Source organism: Mchenga conophoros, linkage group LG3 (assembly GCF_057382185.1).
Source record: "Mchenga conophoros isolate Kocher_MC1m ecotype Shallow Benthic linkage group LG3, M_conophoros_male_GT1.1, whole genome shotgun sequence".
Classification (NCBI taxonomy): Eukaryota; Metazoa; Chordata; class Actinopteri; order Cichliformes; family Cichlidae; genus Mchenga; species Mchenga conophoros.
The window spans coordinates 72,326,702-72,352,090 of NC_140528.1; the positions used below are offsets into that span (position 1 = coordinate 72,326,702).

General features: G+C 41.2%; 1 protein-coding gene across 4 annotated transcripts in view; it reads right to left on the bottom strand.

The window, feature by feature from the left end:
- Positions 1-25,389, bottom strand: part of kcnip4a (potassium voltage-gated channel interacting protein 4a) — a 153,675-nt gene that overhangs the window by 92,011 nt on the left and 36,275 nt on the right. The window contains exon 1 of one of the 4 annotated variants that reach the window (XM_085267090.1): positions 12,026-12,716. The exons of the other annotated variants lie outside the window; for them this stretch is intronic. Within the exon in view, the coding sequence (XP_085123216.1) occupies positions 12,026-12,110 (85 nt within the window). The 5' untranslated portion in view covers positions 12,111-12,716. Of the gene's footprint in view, positions 1-12,025; positions 12,717-25,389 lie in introns of those variants that run through there. 4 annotated transcript variants of the gene reach the window in all.

Genomic DNA, 25,389 nt, shown 5'->3' on the forward strand with positions numbered 1-25,389 from the left:
TCTGCACCCTGGTGACATACCCCTACTCCAAGGTCCTGCATGTGTGGGTGGTTGTGGTGGAGCGGGAAGAGGGAGGCAGCTGGAGATGGGGAGGGAAGGAAGGGAGGGGCAAGTGACCCCTCCCTGGGGCCAGCTCCCCCGCTGACCCCAGTAGGCACCCCCATACTCCGCGACCCACCAGGGAAAGGGGGCCCAGGCCCATCCAGACCGGGGCCCAGCGCAGCAGCGCCTCCCGGCCCCACAGAGCCCAGGACAGTCCACCCAACCCCACCACAGAGAAAACTGCACCCACCCCACCATCCACTCTTCTTCCAGACTACATAAGACAATAAACACCCAGGCTGAGATCTTCCTCCACCTCTCCTGTATCTCCCCCTCCTGTAGAGAGAGCCCCTGAGGAGAGGAAAGCTCCTGCAAGATGTGACAATCTTCCCCACCAGTTGAAGAGCCCCCCAGGTGGCTCGATGCACCGGCGGCACCCTGCTCCAGGGCTGGGCCCCCATGCACCCACCCGCCCACAACCCCGGCAACACACCAACCAGGACCCAAGCCCCCGAGGCCCGGCCCGGGCCCCAGCCCAGAGACGGAGCGCCCCCAGAACCTCACGCCCATCCCGGACCCACCCAGGGGCAGCCAGGCTACCAGGTCAGTAACCCACGTCCGTCAGCACAGACCCTCCCCTAGTCCCGCTGCACGCAGCCGCGAGGAAACAGTCACCTGAGAGCCAACAGAGCCCCTAACCGGACGTGACCGCTACCCCGGGTTGAGCCCCCCAAGGAAAATGCCTCCGGGGAAGCCCCCGACGCCCTAAGCCTGTCCCTACCCCCACACCAATCACAACAGTGAAGGCGGGACCAAACTATGACCCCCCCACCCCCACTAGGTGATGGAGCTGATCAAAGGAGCCCAGAGCAATTGATCTGATGTGGTGGCAGAGGCTGTATCAAGACTAATGTAATCTAATAGATAATTTCTATATTGGTTAGAATTAAGATTATTTTTATTTTTCCAGTTCATGAGGACTGTTTTCTTGGCTATGCATAGGGCAGTGAAAACCATATGGGCTATATTCTTTTCTGAAGTGACATTATCTAAGCTGCCCAACAAACACACTAAGGGGGAAGTTGGAATGTTACATTTCAGACACTTTGATAAGTCTTCACATATCTCGCGCCAAAACTTCTGAACTGGTGGACAGAACCAAAGAGCATGGATATAATTGTCCGGTGAATTGGTTTGGCAGTGTGAGCAGTTGTTGGTAGACGTAAAGCCCATCTTGAACATCCGATGACCTGTATAGTGCACTCTATGTAATATTTTGTATTGAATTAATTGAAGACTGGGATTTCTAATTAGATGAAAGGTTTTTAAGCAAATCTGAGACCAGAAGTTTAGGTCTAAGTTAACTGATAAATCCGCTTCCCATTTTGCAATAGGAAGTGATATTGATTCATCTGTTTTAGAAAGCATTCTGTATATTTTGGATAGTAATTTGGGGGTTTTAAGAGTAAGAAATTGAACCACACTTGGTGGTGTTTGTAGTTCAACTTGACCCGGTTTAAATTTCTTTTTTACTATGGATTTAATTTGTTGATATTCTAAAAATCTTTTCTTGTTGATCCCATATTGTGTAACTAGTCTGTCAAATGAAATAAATTCTGTTCCTTCTAGTATAGGTTATAAATATTTGATTCCTTTACCACAAAGGCCCATATTGCATTTGGGGGTAAGGTAGTCCTTTCCACTATAAAAATCCATCTGGGGTTTTGCAATGATGAATTTTCAGGTAAGTGAATCAAAATCATCCAACTGATCCATCTATTACTAAACCAATGTAACTATTCCCCAGAAAATTGACTGTGATTAATCATCTCTGTCGTGTAATATTATTATTATTTATAATGCAGATCTCTTAGAAGGCTGAAAGTTACATTGGAATCACTTAAAACAGAACAACATGTCAGAAGAATAGGTACAGATTTCCTTGGGAGGGGCACAGTTTAATCAGAGAAGATAGCAGGAGGAAAAATAGGCTGCAGAAAAGAAGTGACAAGAGCGGAAGGGTAATCCATCCTTATTAGGTACAAATCAAATGCATCAACCGGCCAGTCAGAGGCAATAGAATGGTCAGGGTGATCTGTGAAACAGTGCACAGGACGAGATAGGCCTTAGCTGCTCGGGCCCGAGCTGTGTGATTGCTGGGGCAGAAGCACTGTAAACGCCAAACACAAATACCTTTTGTTCTGTTGCTTTGCATTTAAATTGAATTTGAGACAGTCAGCAGTGCGTGGAAACCGCAGGAGACTGAAGACAAATTCTAAACGATGTCTTGCTTCCACATAAGATGCTCTGTAGGATGCTCAGTTGCTCGGAGTCCTGTGCATCACTTCCCTTCCCCGTCACTACAGTCGCTCGGTGAGCTGCCACCATTTAATCTGTTTTCAAAGTATTCTGCAGTGTCATGCTGAAAGGAAAGCTCCTGCCAACTTCTCTTACTGGCAGGCTTGGCTAAAAATACAGCAAGAATCGGACTTTTCGAATCATCAAACATTAAAGATGTTGTGATCAATCTGGCACACAAAATACTCAACTGGTGGTCTATAAAGCTGCTGTTCAGCACTTATCTGAGAGAGCTTTATAGTCAAATTTAAGATGTGGGAGTGTGCATCGCTGTTTTAAGGTCAGATGAGTCCACCAGATGACGGCTGCTGTTGAGGGAGCCCTATCCGGAATTATGACAAAGAGCGGTGTTAGTGACGACAGAAATATTGTAATAAGTCATCGTCATCTAAAAAGTCAAATTCAATGGATTTCAAAAATAATGACAGCTAGAGGAAAACAGAGTGAAAGGCATGCCTGTGGCGTAAGGTTGCATGTAAGACGCACACAGACGACGGTCTCGCTGTTATCTGGACAGCACAGTCAAGTGTGAATGAGGCTCTAAGACACACAGGACTCTGCAGCTAACCTTACAAAGACTAATGAAGCACACGCAAGTTACACTAAAACACATTACTTGGCTAATTTATCAATTAATTAGTTTCTTCTGGTGGTGCAATGTGAGCTCCCTGATTATGCTTTAACAGTCATGTTAGACGGCTGAGATCCATTCTGTTTACGCCTGCCTGGTGTTGACACAGAGTTAGCCTGGTAAGTAATGGGACCCGTGGGGGTGGCGGGTGGTGTTGGTCGGGGGGGAATCTGTCTGCAGAATGATGGAGAAGGAGCTCCATTTTCTGCATGGCCATCCATGACAAGCTGCGCCAGAGAGAGTGAGTCATTACACCGTTTTACAACAGATGTGTGAGATGTGTGGGGACTTGATGGGGGCGTGGATGTATCTGGGCTCGATCTTGGCAACCGCACACTCCCAGCCGCGGCCTTGTCTCCTGCGGACCAGACTGTAATGTCCATCCAGGTTTTAGTGCCCTTGACTTAAGAGCTCATGCACTGCTCGCTGAACATGGGCAGCAAAATTCTGGTCACACAATGCCACTTTATCCTCTGGAGCCTGCAACACAAAGCTGAGCGCCTGCACGGTGGAGCCAGAAAGCCATTAAGTTATTTCATTTGTCTGCATGATCTCTGCAGCAGCTGTGGCTATTCAAATTAAAATGAAATTATGCAAACGATTTGATTACAGTGTGCAGAAATAATCCCAGGGTGGAAAAGCAAACAACGCAACAAGGTAATGTAATAATTCCACCTTAAATCATCCGTTTCCAAACTGTAAGTCTACTGTAAATCACATGCCCATATAGCTGCAAAGTGCACACATTCTTTGCATGATTGCACGTAGATACAGTGTGTGTGTGTGTGTCTCATGTGCCAGCTAGGGAGGAAAAACATGCTGACTTTAACTCAATGCTGCACCAAAATGAGAAGCAAATTGGCCCCGCAATGAACGAATGTAAAAGGGTGCAATTTAGAAGTTAAACACTGCTTACACTCTCTGCTTTAATGCAGTTCATTATCTTGGCGTCTGAAACAAAGACCTCCCCGGTAATATTTGTAAAACATTATTATTTCCTGTCCAAAAGTGTTGAAGAAAATAACATGAACAGCAATGCTCGCGACACTAATAACACCCTCAGACATTACGCCCTCGCCTCAACTTTGATCACGAGTCACAGAGAGAGCACGGCAACGATCATAGTAAAAAAGTGTCCGAAACTGCAAAAGTAACGGGCCGTCATTTACATCCGGCCTCGTGTCCGTCTTTTTATTTCCTCTGTCTATTCAACCGTGTGACATTTTGCGCAAGTGAGAGTGAGAGAGATTGATCTGTTTGAAATTTCAATCTGCAGCCAATCAAAGGAGACATGAAAACCATTTGAGAGCAGTCATTTTCATCAGTGGATCTACGCTTCAGGAAAATGAAAAGTGAAAAAAGCACAGAAACATGAGAACACACACAAAAGCCCCCAATTCCTTCGGGACTGCAGCAAGAAAGGTCTCTTAATAAAACATCAAGTGTTCAATACTAGAGCTTCTACTTTTACTTTCGTGGACATTATCATTACAATCACAGAGTAGATGTGCATGAAGAAATAAGCGCGTGTTAATGATGCTAAGTTGCTCTTCTTTCCCTGGAGTCTCCACTCCGACCCTCAGAGGTGTATTGATTTTCTTGTTCTGGTTGGGGAGCTGGAGCAGGGCTGCAGTCCCAATAATTGCCAGCTAACGGTGCGTGGAGAGGACATTGTCTCTTGTATTGCAGAGCGTCTGGGGCAGGTTCAGTTTTTTTTGTTAAAACGCAGCCAAGGCAACTGACAGTTGGAAACATATGAAACAAAGAGCCTTAAAATTAAGTGATTAAACGTGGAAGAGGGAGAGAGAGGAGATAAAAGTTAGGACATGGAGTTGGAAGCAGCAAAGAAAAAGAATGGTGACAACGGAGAAAGGAGAAAACTTTTTAATTTAAGTTAACAATAGCAATGATCACATGAAGAAGAGTCAGAGCAGGGACAATTAATAGAACAATCTTCTGAGGTGCTGATAACAACAACAGACAAGGGAAACAAATCCACACCAAACAAATTACAACTGCTCTTAATAGCGAGTGTTTTAAAGGGCGTAGTTTGGTATTTTTATATTCTTCAGTGCTATTTGGCGTTGCTCTACTTACATGCCGTCTTTACAGTAAGAAGCTTAAACATGAAAACGACCCACCAAAGATTCAGTTTCTCATGATCTCCAAGTCACGGAGGTGAATGAAAGCTCAAATCTTTGAACACGCACTCATGCAGGAATTTGTAACCGAAGCATGCACGCACTACTAAAAATAGCCCGGCCATTCCTTCTACTCAGAAGGACTCTCGTTTACAAACATTAGCGCAAATGGAAAACCTGATTACTCTGGCTATATAGGAAGGGTGACTTCAAAAGGACAGCGGCACAGGAGAAACACGGGCCAATGTCGAATGCAAATGGAGACAAATGAAGAAGAATGCCATCCGGGCGATCCGGAGGGTGTAGCGGTGTTGAGGCGGTGACGCTCGATAGGAGCACCAGAACCACAACTACTGTGTCAGGTTGCCTTAACAGCCCTGTGTTTCATTTGAGCAAAACCTCAATTGGATTCCCAATCCAAACCAGATTTGGATGGGGAATAGAAAAAGGTCAAAAACTAAATACATTAATTTCAATTTTGACTAGATCCCCTGTACACATCAAGGTTTAATCACTCTTTCAGTTGCGATGGCGATATTATAGTGACAAGCTCATCATTGCCTAATTAGCTCTAGTAATTAATCAGCAGTTCCAGGACTGGTGAAGGACAGAGGTATTCTCTGCTAACACACCAACAACGCTGTTTAAATGACTGCACCAGCTTTCAAATGTGTTTTACTGGCTTTTATGGGGCCAAAACGATCCACCGGGGACTTCGGGATAGTTTTGAAATGTTAATAATCCATGTGCTACTTATTTTCCAGCCATAGCCTCGACAATAGCAAGGTCAAAGAATACTTTCACTATAAGAATACTTCCACGACAGCGAAGACGCTCTCCCTCTTCTGCTTTACATAACACTAGGCCAGATTGTCGAGCAGCACTTTAACGGGCTCTGACAGACACTCACTCATTTTCAGTCAGGCAGAGGAGGATCTGGGTGGACTGAGCTGGTGTTTAGCTACTGTAGGACACCAACTGTAAGTTCTCAAGCCAAGCACTGTTTGTACTGCTCTAATGAGCCAAAGAATCTGTGCTGCTCTGGTGCTGGACAGCAACACAGCAACAGAAACCAGAAACCAGAAGTAGGCAGGGACTGAGTAACGGAGAGACAGCAGGACGTACCTGCCAGGAAGCTGATACGGATAGATGTATCACCGTTAAACATCTTCCGTCTGCCCTCGCCAAAAGGGAGTGAACCTTAAGAAAGGGGTCATGGTGAAAGGTTACGCTTCAAGTTTGACAGAAACCTGTTACTGGATGAACCTGATGCGTCTTCTCTTCTTCCAGTTATGTAAGAAGCTTGGCAGAGATGATTCGATTGGATTCTACAATTGTCCAAATCTGTTGTTCGCTGTGTTAAACATCTCGCAACCATTGATTTCCATCTGCATATTTGTAAAATCCAGGAGCAGAAGGTGCACTGAAAGAATTTTGCACACTAGATGGACAGTTCAAAAGAATCATCAGAACCGAACTTTCAACACAGATCGTTTGAGGATTATATTTTGTGTGAGTAAAACGGAAGTTCATGATCTCATCTTGCATGACATCTATGTTCGTGATTCAAACCAGATGCTTGTCAGGTGAATCAAGCAGATGCTACGATAATGCAGTGGGTGTGAAAGAGACATTATATAACATGGTTTTCCATCTGTTATTGTTCCGCCTGTCCAAGCCCCAAAGAAATGTTCAACAGATACATGCACGGCTTTAATGCTGGGCACTAAAAAAGTGCTTTGTCTGGACTTTTCCTCGCTCAGAAAAGGCCTTTAGCGAGTGAGGTTTTGAAAAAAGGTTTTAAAAAGCTGCATCAACCTTCTACGAGAGACAAAAATCCTTTTTTTTTATATTTGATATTTCACATTTGTATATTTTTTGGTAGTTTTGTAACAATTCTAGTAATTTGTGAAACATGCAGGCTTAAAACTTCCAGAAATATTTGGGTTTCTCTATCAGAAATGATCTCTAAACGCCCTCTTATAGTGAATGTCTTCATGTACAAGAAGTAAAACAGTCTGGCGTCTCCAGAGCAGGCACTGTTGCACAGATGTGATGCCAAACCAACCTGCCTGTGGGTATCAAATATTCAGTGTTTGGTCAGGGATTATGCGCTTTGAACGTGCTGTCCTCATGGGACAGGTGGAATATGACCTGCCACTATCCGTCAGGAAACCAAAGAGAGGGAAACAAAGAAGGGCCTTCGCGTCACTGGGCATGCCCCCACACACATGCTCACAACTGCATACTGACAGGTAGATTAATGTCGACAGCATTGTCGTATGGCCATAGATTAGATAAGTAACTAAACATCTCGCAAAGGCCGCATCGACTGAGTTTTCTCTGAAGCAGAACACTTTCCCAACACAAACAGAACAAATCTTTTATTTTGATGCCTTTGTCACCAATTAACACTTTTTTAACTTGTAGTTACTATACAGGTAAAAAGGCTACAGAGGGGTTTTTGATTTTAGCATTTTTTCCTTAAAAGTTCTACAAATTATTCCACACAGCAGACGAGAAAGCTCATTTCTAAGTTGATTTCCCAAAAAGGCGACACAAGTTCCCCACAAGATTGTCTCAAAGGACACGTTTCAAGCCCTGATGTTCCACACAGATACTGCAAGAACCATTTAAGGTGTTTGGTTGGGACTACTACTTTGGAGAGGAGCCAGACATGATAATCTGAGAAGCAGAGGCAACGTCTCCAAACTAAACAGTGCATGTTTTCAGGGGCAAGCATGTGGGCGCCTCTGTGCGTGACTGGTTACACTGCAGTCGTGAGGCTCATTTAAATAACTCTCTGATTCACGCCAAACGTTTATGTCTGCGCGAGGATAAAAATGTTCTTATATTCCGCCCGTAAATACTCCCACAATGAACCATAAATCATCAGTGCAGTCTGGGCAAACATAGAGGTTAGTGTAATAAGCTCCTGCATCAACAGTGGGAACGAAACCACGTGCAGCTGATGACTTTGCACACTACTTAACCAAAAGGTGTCTCAGGTGCCATCTTTGAACCTGATGCCCCTGACGTCGCAGTCACGCTGAAACTGACGAGGTTTTACACAAATAAAATAATGTGAGAACAAATTAAGTCTTAATTTGACAGCATTAGAAGATTTTGTTGAAACCCCGCCGTGCGCTGCTCTTTCAAATCATGAAGAGGCTTGTCCAATTAAGCACTGCTTCCACAACCGACGGGGCAGAGTGAGCATCATAAGCCTGCCCCTCTTTTCTGTGCTCTGACAGCCGAGGAAAGTAGTGATAATCAAACGCAAAATTTCACATTTCAATTATAGTTTATTAGGGGAATATAGATATGTATTATTTGGCTTGGCCTGAATCTCACAAAAATAAGAGGAAAGAAGTGAAGAGTCTTGTCACAGGCACAAGCAAAAAATGAATTATTTTATATCACAACTATAAAACATAGTCAAGTCAAACCTTCTTTATGTATACAGGTCATTTAAAACAGCAAAAGATGATCTCTAAAATCTTTGTACCCATGTTTGGTATTCACAGCAGGTCACAACATCCAAACTGTAAAATCATCAGAAAGTTTATAAACACTTCAACTGTTCCATTGTAAGGAACGCAGCCAATAAAATATTCGTCTCCGCTAAGCACACTGACAAGCCGAATTAACCTAATTAAAATGATGCAAGCTGCTTAATGGCTCATCAACGCAGTAGCAGTGCAGAGAAAGCAAGTTTTATCGCACAAAAGGTTGAGAGGAGAGGTTGGAAGGGCATGTGCTGTGATGTCAGACGATATGCTTGGACTCGGTTACGAGCACGTGAGCTTGTCCTGATGAGAAGAAAAGGATGATGCATCACAGATGCTGGGACGCCTGACAGCCAGACACTGAGGGAAGAAGCGAACCGTGACGATGCGGTGAAAGATTCCAAAAAAGTATCTGCTCCGAAGCAAATGGCAGATTTACTGTGTTCTGCAATGCAATCCAGCTAAATACAAGCGGGAAAATATATGCTTTAAAATGTCCCAGTGCACAACCACGGGTATTGACTCTAAAACGAATAGACATTGAAAATGTGCTACATAAAGGTAATCAGTATAAATAAACCTGTGACGCATACTGATGGTGGACTTGCAGCTCTCCCTGCTCATCTGTCACAGTGGCTGAAATGGAAATGTTGAAGGAGATGAAGATTTCCCCTGGTGTGAGCAGCCAACAAGTTTCTGCCTCTCACACTATTGAGCATGTGCTGACACTGCTGTCTGGATTTATAACCTCAGAAAAGCTGTGCATCTGTGATTTGTTTCCCCTCTACAGTTGGAAAATTCAACGCCTGCAGTGGTGGTGGCACGAATACGAATGGTGGGCCTCTTAAACAGTTTATATGTACAGCATGTTTTATACTGTATGCTCTGTTTTTCTTTAATAAACTATGCCCTGCGCTCACTGCAGATATCAAAGGAACTCTCTTTGGAGTGGAACTTCACATTAATGATAATACATCTTTTTCAGAGACCTACACTAACAAAAAGGCTTTTGCGGACAGCAGATGCTCACTGCAGACATCAAACATCTGAAAAGCCCTGTCCTCTTACATCATGCGCATTACCCTCCACCTACTCTATGTATCCATGATGTCCTTGGCAACAAAATGACCAAATGAAGCGATGACTGTGAGTCTCTTCTAGGACAATGAACATCTCAATTAAGACCCCTTGGCCTGTTAACTGACTCCATCTATCATTCTCTTCCCCTGGTCATCCAAATATGGCCGAGCCAGCCTCGCTCTGGTCAAGCTCCATTTATATTAATCTGCAGTGCAGTCTGTGGAAGATGAGTTAATACAATGTGTTCATAGAGAAATGGACCCAACCAACTGGAAACTGGCTAATAAATTACTGGTATTGGGTTTTGTAACCTCATACATGTAATATCTTTTTTCGAGGAATTAAGCTCCAGGTGCTGACATGCAGACATTATCTGTACAGGTGGGAGGAGATAAACAACCAGAACTCTCTTAAGGATTTGAAATAGGGAAAATGTGGTGGCTTCGAATGAGGACTTCAAAACTGAATCAATATATGTGTGATAACACATATATTACATACAGGTGTAATTTAAAGCGTATTTTAATATTTAACTATAATATTGAGATTTGACTGAGCAAAGTATCCTCCTCTGGCTCAGCACATTTACAGTAATTACCCGGGTCCAAAGGGAAATAACGTCCAGCCATGCAGTCTACATGAGTAATAATTAACAAGTACTAACACTAACAATTAAGAACACAGTTTTACACATGAACAAACAAAGCAATGCTGCATTTTACCAGCCAAAGCTTTGGGGACATGAAGGTAAATTACTCCAGAATATACACTAATCGTGTTTATTACCAAATGGGAATTGCAGTCTGACCTCAGCAACATGCTGGTGGCCATGGAAACCAACAGCATACTCCTCTGGGCATATACTGTAGATGGATTTCTTCAACCTTTGCATCAACCACAAGCCCGTACTCATTGCTATGATTGGAAAACTGAAACCATCTACTCCTTTTATAGTTCACCCCATCGACAAGGTGACTCTTCTGTAGCTGCCTCCCTTCCTCCCGACTTGTTCCTGCTGTCTCAAAGGTCATGGACACCGCAGAAAGTAGGCCACATCTTAGCAGCTTCATTTCGCTCAGCTCAGTTCTTTGACTAAACACACACTGTAAGAACTGAAGTGGCTGCAAGAAGTAAAAATAGTCTTAAATGTTCAGAATCATGTTGTAATTCATTAGCATGTTCAAGAAGCACCTCTCCGGGGCTTAGCACCTTGCGGTGTGATAATCAACAACCTACTCGACAGGAGCTCAGTGAATGCAAAAACCAGACAGGAGACACACAAGGCAAGGGTGTCAATGTATGCTACTAGTGTTGTCACATCATCTGTGCACAAACCGCACATGCCACTGTAAAGTCCAAGAATAATCAACTCTCGAATGATAGCTGTGAATAATTCAGAGCTCGTTTGATGCATAATGTGCAATATGTGCAACGATCAGTATATTCTGCTGCTGGTAACCTTTATCCTTTATTGAACCCTTCATGGAGTAATCTGCTGGTAATCCACCATAATCCATGATTTAATCTTGTTAAAGCCATTGATTTACTATCCTGCTTATTAGAAAAGCTCTTGGTCTGTGTGCACGGATCCAAAAAGAAGCCGAACTATATTAGGCTTTGCAGCACGATACAAGTCCAGAACTATTGATGATTGGTGGTGTTTGTGCACACTGAATGCAACAACTTCATTTTCAAGAAAGGACTCGTAAGGATTTGGAACAAACATACTGCTACACATTATTTTTAATTGACTGACACCACATTACATACAATATGTTGTATGCAACGCTGCTTAAAATTGTTAAGATGCAGAAAACAGGACTGCAACGCTGAGCTGTCAGAACCAGCGAGTCAAATCCTTGAATACATAAAAAAACCTGCTGTTCCTGTATTGCGTGAGATGTTTGATTACATTTCTTTCCACTATAATGACTTCACCTTTGCCTCCGGTTATATTCTGTCCTTCTGTGCACATTTTAACATGCGCGCACAGTCAAACAAATTATGATGGAGAGCAGGCGATAAATCCAAACCCCAGTCTGGAAATCCTCAAGTGGGCTTTGCTGCTGTAAATGTATACACAATGTAAATACTGCATGGTCCTGATGTTACGCAAGGTGGATGTGTCCAATTTGGACTTTGTTAAAAAAAAAAAAAAATTATGAAAACATTGAGGAGAAGTAGAACAAAACTGCTTAGATGTAAATACAAAAATCGGCGGAGGTTTAGGAGAACTGCAGCAAAGACGCCTGTCAGAGTCTTACCGGTGTTGAGCGTGCCTGTGATGAGTCTGAACAGGTACTGTGCGAACTTGAAGATCTCACGCTTGCATCTTTTCCTGCAGCTCATCTTTGCAGTGGGGTAAAGGGGGGATGCTTGTAAAGGTCAGCACAAAAGGAAGACTCTAGTTTCAGGGTTAAAATCCAGGAAGGACTTTCACTTTGACAAAGTCTTGCAACGGGGCAAGTGTCCTTTTCTCTGCCCCACTCTCCTGGCTGTGTCAGCGTGGCCTTTGTGTTGGTGTGTGGCAGGAGTGATGATCATGAGTGAGTGGAGAGAAGTGACCGGGGACTCCACTCGCAAGTGTGTATGTGTCCCAGCTCGTCTGTTGCGCGGCTCCAGGGTAAAGGCTGTCTGATCAGCACGGACACGGGGATGGAGTGTGCTCTTTTGTCAGATCGTTAATATTTGCTTACCGACGCTTTACCTCCTGCTCTCTGGAGAGAGGTGAAGGGACTTCTTTCCAACACTCACTCCCTCCTCTCTGGACTTTTCCTCCAACTCCTCTGAGTGTACACTCTGAGCATACACTCTGCTGCTCTTCTTCTGTGTTACTACTGTTGGAGTCACAACACAGTGGTTATCCAGTGGGTCTCTCCTTCTCTGTCTCTCTCAGACACAAACAAACACACACTCCCACACACACTCGTAGTGCGCCTACTGCTCGCTCTACTCAGCACCATCTGTGGATGTTTTACCCTCAATGACGGTTGCCATGGAGGTGTGGCCTGATTGGCCCGTGAAGAGGAGGAGGAGAAGAAGAAGAGAGAGAGAGTGGGAGAGAGATAGAAGGCACACACAAGGAGGAGGAGAGGCATAAAGGAGAATTAAGGGGAAAGTATCCACCTCGATGAATCAGCAATGGCAGTACATTACAGCCCTGCTGTGTGATGTGTAACTGAACGTTTTTTAAAAAGTGACAGTAATGGGCAATTTTAATGGCACACAATGGGCGCCTCAAACAGACAAGTGACTCAATAATTAAGGGTACATTTCATAAGAAAAAGAAATGAAAAAGTCTTTTCTGCTAAATCATCAAGTTGTTCCACAGCATGCCCCAACAGTATCTAAAATCCATAACCACAAATCATGTTTAAATGAAAATAAAAAATTATTATGATAGTTAAAATAATTATTTTGTCAGTAAAAGAAGAGAAAAGCTGTCTCACAGCAGAAATACATGAGAAACTACATACCTGAAAAAATGTGTTTAAAAGTTCTTGAGTCTATTCACCAGCGGTTTTCAGGTTTTCATTATTTATTCATTATTATTCATTTATACGTTTGAGCGTGGCTGACTGATTTTCTGCATGCCGATATGATTGGTGACGTCTCTTTTTGAGCTAAAAATCCACATTTCAGTCAATTTAAAGTTATTTAAAATCCATTTTCATTGCAGTTTAAACATTCAAAAGGTCACAACACAAACACCACATGTAACAGGACAGGACTCATGAGAATAAAAATATTTTGTCTTCTGTTTCTGCAAACGTGAACCCCTTCTCTCAGATTCACCATCTCCCTACACAAACTGTTTAATACAGTCATGGCTTAAAGGAGCACTTTGGAATTTTCCTACATGACTTGTATTGGATGAAATTACAGAAATGTAGCAGCCTCTCACACAAATGCATTGTATCAAAGTGAACGATACTTCATGAAATCATATGATTAATACTAGGTCAACAACTCGCCACCAGGGTTTAAATACCTGGGACTCCCCATCATTTGCTTTTAGCACTGAAGAAGCCGCTGGGATGAGAGGTGAAACGCTCCATGACCTGGATGTCTGAGAGCCTACACAAAAATACTTCTTGAAATCATTGCTTTGTTGATACAAGTACTGCTGAGGATAATATAGATGATACTAAAAGGCAAATGCTGCTTTAATTAGGTAGTGAAGCCTAGTTAGTCATTATTCATTCAGTGTATCAAAACAATATCAAAGCATTTAAATCTGAAACATTAATCTCTCCCAAAAGTATCATGTATATCCCATGCTTTTATCTCATTACAATGTAAATGCACCTCTTCTGCAATATAGTAATAATACTAATAATAATGATAACAACAAGAAGCCCTCTTGTAGCCAAGGAGACTCACTGTCTTTTCCCACTATTTACTTTTAAGTATTATATTGTGTTACTTTGTTCTTTTTAAATGTACTTTAAGACATTGTTAGTGCAGCAAAACAAGTGCAAAGTGCAGACTTTTGTTATTTGCCCTGCTGAAACCCAAGAAAAAATGTGCCTCAACTATAAGATATAAGATTCAAGCAAGGAGAACCTTGCTTGAAGTTAATACTTAATAAAATCTCTTCAATACAATATGTGAACATGAAATGTACCCCAAATTATACAACAGACCATACACAAAGTAAAAAAACAGTCATTTACAATATAAGAGGAGGGCAGAGAAGAAAAAGCTGTGGAGCTCAGGACGGCGAGTTATCCTGCAAGAAAATGTCAAGGTCGGTATTTATGACTGACGGGCTACACTAAGCATCTGTGATGACATTAGGATCAGTCGAGTGCATCATCTCCTCCACTAATTAGCCTACACTGTACCTCAATTGCACTCATCTATCAATGCCAAGCTCTCCCACCTCAAAAATCTGTCATTAACTCGAACCTTTCCAGTCTTATTACAGCAGTGACTTCACTCAAGAAAACTCTGATAGCCATATTTTCTCATTATTACATGTCCATCAGGCTGACAGGTTTAGGTTTCAGATAAGTTAAGGCTTAAAATGAGGCTAAGTTTCTACAGGTCACTTGACAGAGAGATACTTCTATTTTGGTAAAGTCTACTCTGTGTAGAAACTCTGCAGACTCTGACCTTGGACTTTTCATCAGCCTGTAATGCTACACAGACTTTGCAGACAGAGTCCACAGGCAAGAATAAAAAAATATGTGCTTGGAGGAAAAAGAAAGATTTCAAGGACTTAGTAAGTATTGTGAAACTTCTTACTGATTGCCACAGAGAACTAGCACAGTGTCTGAAATAGGTGAATAAGGTACCTGTGGGGTGTAGCAGTGTCTTTGTGACACGACTTGCTTTCAGAAACAGGAGACACAGAAGATGAATAATAACGAATAAAAAACGTTCAAAGTATTTTCTTTATGTTCATCCATTACCTAAGCACTAACTACTTTATTAAATTGCTAATCGAGTCGAGTTTTCCATTTTCATTTGGCTCACATGCAGTTGACAATGACATAAAGGCACATTTACGACTAAAAGTCTTGGTTTTCTTTGAAAAAATAAAGTGTTCTTGAATCAACAAAAGTGAATGCCAGTCAATTCCAGCCAGTGACTGTTGACTTTGCTGCGAGTCGCCAGCTAGTTATTATTAGCTTCATTAAACTGCAAAACGCTATTGTCGCATTTCAATTTGAAAACACAATCTCTTAAATGGTGCTAATAACTTCGTGTCAAGCAAAACGACAAAAGCTGAAGCTCCTTTTTAAAGCCGCTTTAGCAGTAAAAGGACAAGATTAGATACGCAATCTTATGGTCCATGAGTGCACAGAGCCATCGTTAATAATGGCATAATGCTGTTTAAATGGTTTAATAATGGAAAAACAAACAACGTAATATTTCTTCTTTATTGTTTGTATTTTCTAACTTGTGAAAAGGCCTTGAGCATTACCACTGTAATTGTGTTATAGGTGAAAAATGTGCTTTGGTTGCTCAATTGTCATTTTCCACAAACCAGGGAAGAGCTGCAAACGTTAAACTACACTGAATATTGTAACACTACACAATGGATAGATCAGACACAATTGAGTGTTTACTATTTGACTAAGACAGACATAAAACTTCTATTTGGCCTTGTAATGCAAAGCCATGTTAAAATGTTTGTGTCAGAGGGTTTACTTTGTAAAAGCGCTTAAATACCACTTTAAAGTAACTTGAGTGCTAAACTGCAGTCGAAATTAACACTAAAAGTTATAAATCAAGTAAACGCATGGATGTCCGCTCAGAATGAACAGTGAGATAAAAGGAAACTATTTGGCGAGCTTTATAACATTATTCAAATGTGTTTATTAATGTGAAATATCGTTTTCCATGGCCCCAAGTATAAAACATTTGAAAAAGACTGTAGTTTACTTTGTAGCATTTCCAGGCGTCGTCTTTAACCACCAAGAGTGTCATTATGTCCCTTAAACTTGCAAATGCACCACTTTATTGTAGACTAACAAGTATGCTAGCTGTCAGTATAACAGTTAATATATGTCTACATTTACAACATAAACTCTAGTTGGGCCTAAGTATGTCAGATTGTTGCATTTTAAGATTTCTTTTTGACACAGGCTAAGCTAACTTACAGTACTGTGCAAAAGTTTTAAGCACACCCTTCCTTTATGTTTAGCTTGAGCCAGACGTTTTGTAATTTTTTAAAAGTGGTCTTAAGAAATAATGCATGATAGGCAGCTCACAGGACAACATCTTCAAGCACAGCTTAATAATGGTCGTAGTAAGCAAGTCTCAGTTTCAGCTATAAAGAGAAGACTTCGAGCTGTTTGACAGGATGAGTTGCAGCAAAAAACCCGTTGCTAAGACATCAGAATAAGACAAAGAGGCTTGCCTGGACCATGAAACACCACCATCGGACTACTGAAGACTGGAAGAAGCTATTATTGATTGATGAATCAAAATTTGAAATCTTCGGTTCACTACGCAGGATCACCATCGGGTAGGTGAAAGGACGGTTCCACAGTGTGTGGCATCAACTGTCAAACATGGACGAGGAAGTGTGATGGTCTGGGGTGTTTTGCTGGATCCATGGTCGGTGACTTGTACAGAGTGAAAGGCACCCTGAACCAAAATGACTACCACAGCATTCTGGAGCACCATGCAATACCCTCTGGTATGTGCCTAGCTTTCAGAGGTTCATCCTACAGCAAGATAATGACCCTAAACATAAGTCCACACTATGCCAGAACTACCTTAGCAAAAAGCACAAGATGGTAAGCTTGAAAAAACAGAGCAGCCAGCACGGTCTCCATCGAGCTGGTTTGGGATGAACTGGACAGAAGAGTGAAAACAAAGCAACCTACAAGTGCCACACATTTATGGGAACTTCTGCAACAGATATGGAAAGACCTTTCTGAAGAATATTTGATTTCTATTGTAGGTAGAATGCCACAGGTGTGTTCAGGTGTTATATCTGCAAAGGTGGCTACTTTGATGAGTCAAAAGTCCATGGTTTCTTTTTTTCTTTTTCTTTTTTTAACTCCAGTTGCTTATCTGTACTATGTTTTCATTTCAGAATGCAACAAGACATTTAGCTTCATAATTTTAAATAAAAAAATGGAAGAATTTGAGTGTTCTAAAACTTTTGACCAGTTTTGTTTGTTTGCTTGGTAAGCCACTTAATGCTGAGCAATGAATCATTCACACATACAAAAGCCACCTAAACCAATGACAAACAGTGCTGTATCTATACATACCAGACAACTTAGCAAAGATCCAATTTTAAATTGTATCTTTAGGCACTTTGTTCCGAGCACGCTGTCACAAAAACACACAATTTGCTCCCATTTTTTCTTTAGCTGAGTCAATGAAAAATGCCAAAGATAACACAGTTTGACAGGCATAAAACAGTATTTTTGCACCAACAAGGTGATTTCCAAAGAGCTCTTGGCTTCTCTCTCAGCATGGTGTGCAGTGTGTCCTTAAAATAAGAAATAGCAAGCGTAAGAATCAACAGCAGATGAACAGCATCTGAAAATCATGCTCTTAAGAAATACGAAAAAATATCCAGCAAAGGCCTGAGAGATGCACCTGGTCCTTCTACTGTTCACTGCAGCCTCATCAAGGATGATGTAAGTGGAAAGCTGGCTCTCAATAACCATTCTTAACAAAGGGAAACAAGAAAGATTGCCTAAGAGAGCTCGAGCCGTGTTGAAGAATAAAGGTGGTCAAAACCATTTTAAGTACCCAATCTTTACTGGTCCCACACACCTATTAACCCTCTAATGGTTGATTTCAACCTCTGCAACTCTGATAAACAGAAAGACTCCTGAACTCTCTGTAATTATAGATAGAAGCACTACATTATATGAACTACACCAGATAGCTTCAGGTCACACAAGGAACAAGCACAAACTGCACTGACACAATGTTTGTCACTCCACTATTTCTCTGGTAAACAGATGGCCTGCTGCTCATGTTGGTTATTGGTAAAGCGCCGCTGACATCACTCACACTTGATTCAAGTACACTGTGCTGCTGCCAAACACTGAGCTAAAACCTATATATTTTCCTACAAGCCTGCAAGTCCATCACAGATCACTCTCAAGGCCTCTCCAACACTCTTATAGAATTTGAAGTGTGGAACAAATCACTACAATACAAGTCCACGCGCAGGCAGGAAAACTCTCACCAGGAGTAATGTTTAATTTAATGAGCTGGTCAGGACACGGGGGGATGGAATGAATACAACACAAAATACTGAAATCTTACAAGATATTTGGGTGAGTCTAAACAAAGAGAACAAAGAGCAGATTTACACTATTCAGAAGGCTTGTTTGAAGGCAACACCAACTACAGCATTTATTTAGTAATTGCAATATCTTATGTTAATTAAGAATCATGAGATCTAATGAATATCACACAGCAAACTAAATTCTTAATTAAAACCACCCTAATCTTAAATTATATTACCATAGCTGCAGCCTTTAGGGTCCTATTAAAATACTATCTTCTACAACTTAGCATGATCACATTCCTTCCCATAGCACTGTGCTATATCTGCATTGTTTAAGTAATTGTAGCCTTAATGCAGGATGATTTGACGTCATTCTTCTCTGAAGCACCCTCGAGCCTACAAGAAGAGTTCACTTGATTGGGCGGACCTCTTTTCTGCAGAGAGTTTCCCCTGATATGAGACAGAACTACCAACTCCCTACAGATTTCAATTTGCAATTTCAGTCTGACATCAGGTGTGCTTTTCTACCAACACTAGGACACTGTTTAAACAAGAAATATCAGGATGTCCTATTGCAGCGAGACCATTACGTTCAGATTGCGACGTATTTGTATCCAATTGTATGCATACTGTAGGCAGCTGAAGTCATACTGAAAGAAATGTGACCTTGATTTTTGCAGCTACTTTACTCTCTACTCTGCTGTCTAATTTCTGTGGCAACTGCAGATATAGTTTCCCTGTCCACTGAAGACTATCGTATCCACCTGCATCTAATGAGAACAGCTTGAAATAACAGTCAGTCCCACTCACAGTGATGATTGGCTAATTGTTGGGCTGTCAGTGGTGCTCATTAGACCGATCGCTTTTCAACAATAAAACTCCTTTGGGGGGGTTTTCGTGTCAAAAATCGGTCAACAGGGTAGAGCGGACAAATTCAAAAGGAACCGAAGATCAAATTTGCACACACATAACATTAAAAGTCTCCATGTGGCTCAGCTGGAGGGAGTAAGAGCAGTGGCTTGCTCCTCAGATTTCCACATTGCACGCAAATGATGCATTATATTTTTGATTGAGCACAACAGCCCAAGATGCAGCTGTATTTTCCCCATCATCTAAAATATAAAGTCCCAGAGAAACTTTTCTTCATTCCCAGACTTTGATCGAACATGAACTTTTTCTATGTTGCCCCCTGCAGCAATGGAAGGAGTAAGAATAGGCTCTGCTGGGGAGAAGTTGACAGATATACTGATCCATCCAGAAAACACTGACTGCAGGTGCCCAGGGGTGAGAGCCAACATTACCACAAGAGCTTTTCTTTTCTACCCGCTGCGTGAGAGGCGCTCGGCCAGCTGAAAAGCTGCAGAGAGCAGCTTATCATCAAAAACAGGAGCGCGGCTGACAACCGCAGACTTCTATTGTGAATCGCTGCGTCCCACATTGCATTTAAAGAAAGCCCATTTACCACAAACTGCACAACCACTCTGATCCTTTAATGTGAACACAGGTGATACATCGCTGTCAGAAACTGAGCACTCTGAGGCAAAGTGGCCAGTAAACTGAACATCAAGTGCTGAGCCACAATCTAGTCGCCATTTGTCATCAAGAAGTGGAGTGTGCTTCACTGTGATGTCTAAGTGCTCCACCTTTCTCACTTCAGCGTGCTTGACAATATCCACAAAATAGTTCTACAAGTTGCTGGGCTGGAGCAGGACAAGTAATCATCCACAGCCTCAATCACCAATATGCGCCCTTTTACATTTTAGGGATGTTTTCTTGTTGCTAACGAAGGATCGTGCACAAAAGAGGCATGCTAATAGCCTTTTAAGGTAGTCCATTGTGCTGATTTCTAATCAGACCAGCTTTCGACAACTAAAGGGCGCTTCTTTCCCTGCCAGTATTAAAAACTGATCGCTTCTAATTACCGGTTCACTGTATGTGAATTCTGACAAGTGCACTGTGCAGTCTGACAGAATCCAGTATGACCGTTTACCACATGGCTGCTTCAGCTGCTCGATTCCTGCACTTGTGTGCGTCCACCCGCTTTATGAGTCACATGTGACCCTGGCTTTTTTCTTTCTTTTTTTCCTGCATTGCCTTCTTTACGTGTCAGGTCTATTTCTGTCACGCCGGCTCACATCTCTAGCTGTAGGTTGAAAAACACTCACATACAGCAATTACTGACAGCTGACATGAAGAAAATTGTCTAGCATTTCTTTTCTTTTTTTCTATTTCTCTTTTAATACTGGCTGACTGAGATGGTGTGAGGGAGGAATCTATGTTCAGCAGAGCAAAGATGCTGCTGTGGATAAACTTACTGTCAAATAAACATAAACCAAAATCCATGTGAATGACAGCTGCTCTGATGTCAAATTATCTACATTGACCTTTAAAATGAGCGATGACAGAGGAAAAAGTTGTGTCTTAAACTCAAAATACGGTGGCCTTGAGAGGTTAAACACACTGCACTTAAGACAACACCACTTATCAGAAAAGGATTACATAAGTACACAAAAAGAGAAACAGTTAGCGTGACAGAACCACCATGGAATTGACAAGCTAACAGTAAATGGCTGCGACACCAGAGATGGGTAATCCGATTACTTTTTCAAGTAACGAGTAAAGTAAGGGATTACTATTGCAAAAACGGTAATTAGATTGCCGTTACTTTCCCGTAGGAACGCTGCGTTACTGCGTTACTAAAACCGTGATTTTTTTGCAAGAATGTCTCGTGACAGTGACGTAGGCGAGTGCCATGTTCGTGACAACAGCTGTGTGCAGATCAACAGTGGATCACATATCGATTGTGGGAGAGAGTATGAGCGTGCAGCGTTTAAAGCGTGGAAGTACTGACCTTACTTTGAGTTTGATTCCATAAAAAGTGACAAAAACATTAGCGTCCATCTTGCGTGGGAAGAAAACTTCTTTTTACAGCGAAAAAAACCCTAAACTTCCAAGCAAGCACTGAGTGCGCTATGACGTAATGGGAAACTCAGAGAAACTCGAGGATTCTTCAACTGACTGCTGCGGCACACCTGCACCAGGGTAAACCTCCGCCTACCCAACTCCTGCTTTACAGGTGAAAATAGAGCAACAGGACCGCTGAGTCTTTGACTTTATTTATTTTCTGCTGTGTTTTACTTGCATCTATTTGAAAGAGTGAGTGTAAACACAAAAAATATTTTATTTTATGTGCTGGAATGTGCAGAAAATAGGTTTAAATGTTAAACAAATTTCTTCCAGTCAGAGAATGTTGCATATAATTAAATTTTTGCTTGATGCATAAAGTTAAAAGATTAAAACTGATAAAACAAGTTAAAAAAAGAGACTTTTCCATTTGATTACATTTTGTATGATGGATTATGTAGAAAAAGTAGAATTGGGCTGAAAGATCTATCGCTTTATCACCTCTTCAGGTTGTAAATCGTGTTTTTAAAAAGTAACTAAGTAATTAATTACTTTTGAAAATAAGTAATCAGTAAAGTAATGGGATTACTTTTTGGGGGACGTAATCAGTAATTAGTTACTGATTACTTTTTTCAAGTAACTTGACCAACACTGGTCGACACAGCCTGCAATTACTGGGTTTCGGGTTACATTGCAAGTTATGACATAGATTTCCAGCAGAAGTCTAAATCAGGCATTGTATACATCACATAATTAAAACGCACGTTACCAATGAATCCTCCGCTTCTTCTTTTCTGCCACTTTCTCGGTTGTTCAGTCACGTTACTGTCTCCTCAAAAACACTTCAGTTTTGTTTTGTGAGTTTTTACAGCATTTTTTTTTTGTTAGTGTTTTCTTAAGTTCCATTTGACGTCTCGAAAGACACATTTATTCAAGCCAAAGTCACTCTCATTAACTAATCACTGCAGCTTAGTTGCACAGTTTATGTCGTTACTAATTCATGAAACCACTAAGTGAGTAAAAGACAACCTTTCTGTTTTCAGATCAATAGTTATTACCTTTCGATCCACTGCCATGTCTGCCGTTTGCATTATGGGACTAGAATACTTGAAAAATTGACGGATACAAGTAAAATGTTACTTCCACCAATGCATAATAAAAATAATCCTCATTAACAGCAAAGCCTTTTTAAAAAGTCAGCTTGTCAAACTTTGCAGGTGGAGAATCTCCAGGCTGTCTTTACACTTCCATTAAGTCTAACGTCTTCCGGCACCTGGGAATATCGCAGAACACCAGCATGCACTGAGATGAGCGCTATCTGTAGCATAGCTGAGTTTTGGCAAACAAGGCAAATGTCAATATGCCTTCAGCACAGTGCAAATATCTCTAAGGACCAAGAAGTCACAGAAAACACAAAGCGGATACACAGGTGTACATATGGGAATGCCTAACAATAGAATCAGAGGAATAGAAAAGCATTAAATGTTTAGTTTTAGCTTTAATTAACAGTATTTTCACATTAGTTAGACAGTCATTTTGTTTGGTGTTGTTTTTTCTTTTTACTTGTTTTACTTGTGAAATTTAAAAAAAAATAGAGGAAACTAAAAGCTCATCAACTTAAGCTGGGACAGTACCACACAGGACATTCTGCTGAGTGCACAGAAAGCTGGCAGGAGACTAAAACTGCACCATCAGTTCTGCTCACTGTTTTAGATAGAAATGAATCCTCGGAGGCTGTCTGCATAAACACTTCTACTGAAGTCAATTTCAACAGTGAGGGGAAAAAATAACTGGAAATAGTAAATATACTGTGGTCTACGGGGTGATGCATTCAATTCCAAATTGAAGATTTAAGCCTGGGCTCTCTGCCCAGACTTGCTTACTGAATACACAATGTTACGAGCCTCAAAAATAAGGTGATAATATGAAACATGTCTGCCAAAGATACACAATGATGGTAAAATAGGACACAGCAATGAGCAGGACAGTCATCGCTAAATCATAAATAATGAAATAAAAATCTTGGAAAATGTACAGCAGCAGCTTTAGCAACAATCTCCGAATCCAAATCCACTTTAGCAAAGGCAGCGAGACGTGGATGAAATGCAGCAAAAATTCAACACATTTTTTTAGTCTGCAACCTAAAATTAACATAAGGTCTTATCAACATCTAGTTTGATAAAGAATACTATTGTAAAGCAGAGAATGAGGGAACTGCTGGGTTTCTCATTGTCATCTGCTGCAAACTTTCTGTATGGGTGAACCTAATAACACCAAGAGTGTAGTGAAACTAAGCTTTCTTTTCCCCCAATGGAGTCTTGCTCAAGAGCCAAAAAATGTCTTCCAAAGTCTTAAAGCTTAAAAGTTTATGGTCCAAAATATGTTGGTAATGAAACAGATTCTCTGAACAAGTCTATGGTTTGCTAGACTAAATCCCTTTAAACACTGGGTCTGAACTGTGCAGCCAAAAAGGAATAAAAGAGGAGCCCATACCACAGCAAACAGTAGAAACTAAAGCCAAATGGCTGCTATAGCAACCTTTGCTGAACTGAAAGATTAAGGACACAGACGCAGTAAAACAAAAAACAACTGAAGTTGATCGATGTTGTTATTCTGTCATTAGCAAAAAGGTTAGCAGATTTGTTCAAGCATATGATGAAAAAAAGAAATGTAAAAACCCCTTAGGATTAATGCAGTACTTTCATCAGGGAATTAAAAGAGCATTCTGGGAATTAAGGTGAACGCTGAACTAACATTGAAGCAAAGTGGACGATATGAGTGCATGGATACGGATCCTTGTTTCTGATCATGAACTACAGCTGACTTAGACAAACAGAAACTTGTCATCTTACTAAAAAGGTATTTTTAACAAGATCATGCATTTTCAATTCACTTCAGTTCACTTTTATTTATATAGTGCCAAATAACAAAAATAGTCACCTCAAGGTGCTTTACATTGTAAGTTCAACCCAACAATAATAGAGAGAAAACCCCACCTACTGTGTGCAAGCACTTGGCAACAGTGGGAAGGAAAAAGCATCTTTTAACAGTCTCAGGGAGTGGCAGTCATCTGGACCATTTTCAGTGACTCTTTATTTCTTCAAGCTTCTTTACAAACAAAATAAGAAACAGCATAGCTGCAAATAAACAATAATTACATTAGTGGTAAATCTGCAAATTAGAGGTGAAGACTCAGGGTCAGCTTATCAATGATTGGTCGATATGCTTTCCTCTAACCAAATTACCTGGTTACTTTCATAAGAAGAAAACTGCTACATCAGCATCCTTCAAGGATCATTCTTTAATTTTGCAACTTTTACAATCTGATGCAGATGCTAGGTTAGTTCGGGCAGGCCAAGAGATCAAGTTCAGCCACAAACCAGGCCAGATGCCGCCAACATCTGCAGGTAGCAGCTATACCTGGACCAGGCTGCATGTCAGGCGTCTCTCTTTAATCCTAACTGTTTGTTATTGCTCAAGACAGCTCTTACCGTAGTCCACCACTTAATCTAGTTTCAAGAAATATAGTCAGTTTAAAACAAGTAGCTTAAACTACTTAATATGCCGCAAATACTAGTTTTAAAAAAATATTGATTGCCAATTTAGGCGAATAAGACAAGCAGGTGACGTACGCTCATTGTAGTGTGGCAGATTAATATAATTTGGTTGAGAAATAGATACCATTTTTCCAGCAAACTGTTACTGGAAACCACCACTGTAAATAATAGTACTATACTATAATTCACGTGATTAGAAATATACACTATCTAGTTCTATATTAGAGCTGATAAGCTGACATTTCATGTGACCTCTGCACATAAAACATTTTTTTTTTATCACATAACGTTTTTGTCATTTTGGAATAAAGGTTTCACTGCTGATCAGTGAGACCTTTCTCACACACAAGACTTCAAATACTGCCAACCAGTCAAAGCCATGCACATAAGCTAAGCTGGTAAACATTTGTTACTTCTGGCTGGAATACAAATGTCAATTGATTTTCATTCA